Source organism: Triticum urartu, chromosome 2A (genome assembly GCF_056163025.1).
Source record: "Triticum urartu cultivar PI428250 chromosome 2A, HENAU_Tu73, whole genome shotgun sequence".
NCBI lineage: Eukaryota > Viridiplantae > Streptophyta > Magnoliopsida > Poales > Poaceae > Triticum > Triticum urartu.
In genome coordinates this window covers 735,258,759-735,264,484 of record NC_141874.1, presented here as the reverse complement: position 1 = coordinate 735,264,484, position 5,726 = coordinate 735,258,759, and the positions used below count along the sequence as shown (strand labels likewise).

Sequence of the window (5,726 nt, the reverse complement as noted above, 5' to 3'; positions counted from 1 at the left end):
GAGTCTTTAATTTTTCGTTGCTTGGTTGAGCCAAGAACGACGTGTCATGTGTTTCGGCTCCTCGGACTCCCATGGGATTTTGAGTGCAAAATTATGCACCCTAGGGATGTAGTGCCCTTCCATAGGGAGGCAAAGGAGGAGCCCGTACCCCTATTTGGGGTGGGTGGATGGTTGTCCAAGGTCGGCCAGTGTGGCCCGTGTATGCTTCGATGAGCCGGGTGTGCTTTTCATTGCATGAGTCGCCTCCTCAGTTGCCTGGACCTCAATTGCGAAAGTAGCAGTTTGCTCCTCTATGCGGAGGGAGCGTTCGGTGTTACCATTCACTATGATAACACCGTTTGGTCCCGACATCTTTAGCTTTAAATATGTGTAGTGCAGGACTGCGTTAAAGCGAGCGAATGCAGTGCGCCCTAGCAGTGCATGGTAGCCGCTTCGAAAGGGGACGGTATCTCTTCGCTCCGAAAGCTTTTGGGTGAGCCGAAGACTACTTCCAGCCTGATTGCTCCCATGCAGCGAGCTTCGACACCAGGTATGACAACTTTAAAGGTGGTTGTGATGGGCTTGATCCAATATGAGTCAATGTCCATCTTTCTGACCATATCCACATAAATCGATTTGAGGTTGCTGCCTCCGTCCATGAGGGCGCGTGTTAAATGGAATTCGTCAACGATGGGATCCAAGACTATGGTTGTCGATCCTTCGTGTCATATGTTGGTCGGATGATCGCGCTTGTCAAACATGATCAAGTAGGTAGACCATGGGTTATACTTCGGGGCGACAGGCTCTAAAGTGTAAACATCCCGAAGTGCTTGTTTCCGCGCATGTTTGGGGATGTGAGTGACGTAAATCATGTTCACATCCTTTACCACAAGCAAAGCGTGAGCAGCACCAGATATCCATTGGTGTTAAAGAAGCTATGTAACTAGATTATTGACTCTAATGTAAGTGGGAGTATTTAGAAGAGATGCCCCAAAGGTATTTATTATTATTATTATTTATCTCCCACATTGTAACTGATGTTTATGTTCTATGCTATAATTGCAATGATTCATGAGTCTGCAATAACTACGAGGGTCTTAAGGAATATCATGTGCACGTGTGAAATAATTAATGGATAAATAGATTCCTAGTCCCGCCTTTAATACTAACTCAAGTGTTGCATGATGGTTATGTTTTCCTGATCATGGGCATGACTATGGCGGCAAATTTGAGGACACAATGTTAGAACAACACTTGTGTTGAACTAACCCAATTGATGTTATGCTATGAGATACATTCTGTCACAATTAATGGTTATAACAAAGATAAAGTTAAATGTTTGCATAATTCCTTATACCATGATAGTATCGAGTTCCTTCATACTTGTTTCGTGAACTTTGGTGTGTGTTAAACATCATCTGTAATAGGGTGGCTATTACGGCGACTTATGGGCTCACAAAAAAGGTATGACAAGAGACTAGACAGTTCAAGATCAGGATTTGCTCCTCCGAAGATGGAGACATATTCTTGGGGCCCTCTTGGTTTGATGGTATCCATCATCGTCTGGTCAGACACAATGTGATTTGATCACATGGATGCCAGAACATGCGGATGAGAAAAGAGGACAAAACCTGCAATGAGGAAACTAGCATAGTGAACAAGTTGTTGATTCACGGGGATGCCGATAAATGTCACCTCAGGTTTTTGTAACGTATATCAAAGCAACAAGACAACACACGGTAACTAAAGGTTCACTCGAATATTCATTCGTGTGGGTATAGGGGTCAATAAAGGATGTCTGATGTTCCGCTATTGATTATTGATCGGAAAGAGTTTCGGTCATGTGTATATTTCACCCAATCCAGTGTCACACGCTTAAGGGTCATATATACGCCGACTACTAGGAGGTTAGGAGCTTGAGGGAAATTCACTTGAAAAGTTTCGGAGACAATGAAAATGTTTCGGAGAGAAAACTAGAAGTGTTTCGGAGTAAGGGGAAAGTTTTGGTGAAAACCAACATACCATGCAGCCTGAAATGTTTCAAAGTGTGTCCAGAATTTCTCGGAGGATTCCGAAAATGTTTGCGGGATGTACCGGAATTTTCCGGACAGGCCCAAGGGGTAGCAAACACAAAAGGACCAAGTGTTGGGAGGCACTACTAGGGAAAACCTTATACACAGAATATTACCAATAGCGCGGTTTAAAATAAGGCGCTGCTGCTACTTAGCAGTAGCGCATGTGGATAAACAACGCTACTGCTATACAAATAGCAGCAGCGCGCTAGGTACAAAACGCGCTACCATTAAAAATGCCACGAGGTTGCCACCCTATTAGGTATAGTAGTAGCACATGTATTGCAGGCGCGCTACTGCTATTGAATTTAGCAGTAGCGGTTTATCATATAACACGCTACTGCTAAGTTCAACTTTACCTCCCCCACCAATCGACCGCCCCCACTCTCCCTCTCCACTCTCACTCCGCCGCACCCCCCGTCATCCGCCGCAGCCGCCGTTCACCGACCACTGTCGTCGCCCGCCACCGCTGCTCCTCCTCCTCCACTGAGGTAATCCCTCCCCCTCTCTCCTTCCTCCTCCTCCTCCCTCCTCCCTACCGCGCCCCTTCCTCCACCTCCGGTCGCCCCCTCCTCCCTCCTCCTCCGGCCGCCCCCTCCTCCCTCCTCCCTCCTCCTCCGACCGCCCCTCCTCCCTCCTCCTCCTCCCCCCTCCACTCCTCCTCCGGTCGCCCCTCCTCCCTCCTCCCTCCATCTCTCCTAAACCCTAAACTTTTTTGTACTGTTCTTGTATAATGTAGTTTTTACTGTTTTTTAGTAAGAATTTTTTTATAGTAAGTGCTTAGTTGAACTAGTTGAATTAATAGAACTAGTTTGTTTTTAGTAAGAAAATTTAGGTATATGAGATTTGATGATCTAATTAAAATTTTACTATAGACCTAGTTTATTTTAGTAAGAAAATTAATAGATCTAGTTTATTTTTAGTAAGTGCTTAGTTTAACTAGTTGAATTAATAGAACTAGTATGTCATTATCACTTTGTCATCAAAGAATGCTATATGAGATTTGATGATCTAATTAAAATTTTACTTGGTGGAATATGCAGGCTTTGTAGAGTCATGCCTCCTTGGAGTGAACGCCATCCGAGCTACCTCTACTTCCTCTACACCCGAGTCGGTGAGCTAAAAGTCCACCTCCTCCTTGTCCACTCCTCGGTGTTGAATAAAGTAAAACTAGGGTATTTAGTTATGCTTCTTAACCAAATGAAGTGTTCGGGTTATAAGATATATTCAAAAAATTCGTCGATATTGAACCATTGAAATGCAATGAGCATCAGTTTATGCTCATGTGCGAAGTGTTGATTCATTTCCGAGTGGCCTATGTTTTGTCGGAGTGTTGATTCATTTCCATTCCGGCAAATTTCAGGCACTTGATATGTCCTATTTTAGCAAAGGTCATGCCGGATTTTTTCATGAATTTAAGCATGACTTGTGCTAGAATATGTAGGAAATATCGAGTGCCCCGGATTTACTAGTAAGAGAATCAAACGACATTTCGAGTTGACTTTAAGTCTGTCGGGGCTCCATACATGACAGTCAAAAAATTAGTGAGGGAGAGTCTCCACCATATATGAGAGAAGAAGAATGCCGATTGTTGTCGTGGGGGTCACTTATCCTTCTTCTCTTTGTGCTAGACCTTTGTTATGCACTAGGGGAAGGAAGACTTGACAGACCTAAAGTCAACCCGTTGCATATTGAGTAATAGTGATCTGTGTATTGAGTTTCCTGCTTGTTTCCTTCGATCGATTTTCAATTAATGTTTCAACTATGAACATAGGAAATGTCTGATGACGAAAAGGATTTCGGTATGTGCGAATACTGCGAAGACGAGCGTGGCCTGTGCGACAGAAATTTCCTAGTTGATGGTAGGCGCTTCAGCATCAAGCTGGATGAGACCTTCGAAGTGGATACAGTAAGTCACAATGACAAGTCTTTTTTCGTAATTAAGCATGACTTCTTCTTCTTTTGCTTCAACTTATAATTTTAATTTTTTTTACTATTCTACTAGCGTATCCCATGCCATGCAAGAATTTTTGTCTTATTAAGATTGGTGTCAGTCCTATGAAAACTATGGAGGTAAAGAGAGTTAACTTGAAGACCGAGCATGGCTATACTTTCGACGCAAAATTATACAATGCAGACACATACACCTATTTTGAATGGAAAAATTGGCAAGCACTATGCAAGGCTTATGCATTTGAGCCTGATATGGTTATCACCTTTGATATTCGTCCAAAAGATGATATTGAAGGTAATATCAACAGCTGGGTCGATGTGCAGACGCCTCCAGTTCTACCATTATGTCAGTTGCTCAACCATATTTATGTCTTCGATATTGTTTATTCAAAAATAGTTGACAACTAATTTCTATTGACAACTTATTTTCATTCAAGCAAACATGTCCGGCGCTTGGTAGACAGGACCATCCACTGTCCCAGGGCTAAACTAAACTGCAAGGAGATAAGTCATTATGTTTCACGGCTTGAGGATCTTGATGTTGTCAAGAGAAATTATTTTCCTGGACTTCAAAATCTTAGTACTCAAAATGTGCGACCAATAGTGTTCGTATTGAACTACGGTCACATCTATTTAGGAAAGATGGTAAGATTTTTACTATTTGTCCTCAATGCATCTTTTGCATACATTGTTTTTAAGCTAAATTTCATTGCTAAGTATGTTACTACGGTATTCTTCAACATGGACTCCCGATGATAGTTGTGCCTCATTGGATAGAGACTAAAGGTCGCATGTCCATGATTAGCTTACGGCCAAGACATCCTACATTGCACTTCAGTGCATTCAAGATTTCTAAAAGCGAGCAAGTCTTAATAGTCAAAGACTGGAGCAAAATTGTGAAGGGTCGCAGAGAACTACTAGGGGGTAGCAATCAGAAGCGTAGCCCACAATTAGGAGACAGGTTCATCTGCATGCTCCAATATGATGAAGCAGGAGTGCTACACATGTTTTATGCTATTTTACCTGAGAGAGAGCAGCAGGAGTGATTAGCTAGCTAGAATGAGTTTGAAGATGATGATGTGCTACACTATGACTATGATGATTAAATAGCTAGTGTTGGTGGTAATAACTATGATGATTATTATTATTAGCTAGTGTTAGTGGTGATTAGATAGCTACCGTAGCTAGTGTTGGTGGCGATTAGCTAGCTAGAATGAGTTTTAAGATGATAATGTGCTACACTATGACTATGATGATTAAATAGCTAGTGTTGGTGGTAATGACTATGATGATGATTAAATAGCTTGTGTTGGCGGATTAGATTTAAGTGGAGGCAACATGTGATGCACATCGAAAGTACTACTAATCCAAACTAGATCAAGTTTGGATTAGTAGTATAGTTTCGAGATGCACCACATGCTGCCTCCACTTGAACCTAATCCACCTTTATCTCACACACTGTTATGGACATAATGATATAACAACCTCGTAATTGGTATTGTACCAAAATTTGTATAACAGCATATAAATACACAAAAAATGAAAAAAAAGTATACTAGTAGCGCTGGATAGGAAACACGCTACTACTAGTTAGATTACCAGTAGCGCTGGAAGCAACACACACTGCGGCTATTTGTCTTAGCAGTAGCGTGTGTGGCACGCGCTACTACTAAGGAATAGCTGAAGCGCCTTACTAGTAGTGCGGTGACACGCGCTACTAGT

At 42.3% G+C, this 5,726-nt stretch overlaps 1 protein-coding gene across 1 annotated transcript; it reads left to right on the top strand.

Moving 5' to 3' along the window:
* The first annotated feature begins 4,109 nt into the window (after nucleotides 1–4,109).
* LOC147987382 (uncharacterized) lies at nucleotides 4,110–5,050 on the top strand. Its single transcript, XM_087540328.1, has 3 exons — nucleotides 4,110–4,348; nucleotides 4,424–4,649; nucleotides 4,748–5,050. Exons 1-3 carry the CDS (start codon nucleotides 4,110–4,112, stop codon nucleotides 5,048–5,050), a joined length of 768 nt encoding a protein of 255 aa, XP_087396454.1.
* Nucleotides 5,051–5,726: the final 676 nt, after the last annotated feature.

What these genes read in the sequence shown, in the direction of transcription:
- LOC147987382 (XM_087540328.1), top strand. Translation starts at nt 4,110, where the DNA reads ATGAAAACTATGGAGGTAAAGAGAGTTAACTTGAAGACCGAGCATGGC. An exon ending in ACGCCTCCAGTTCTACCATT is followed by an intron (nt 4,349 to 4,423) that starts ATGTCAGTTGCT and finishes ATTTCTATTGAC; the next exon opens with AACTTATTTTCATTCAAGCA. An exon ending in ACATCTATTTAGGAAAGATG is followed by an intron (nt 4,650 to 4,747) that starts GTAAGATTTTTA and finishes ATTCTTCAACAT; the next exon opens with GGACTCCCGATGATAGTTGT.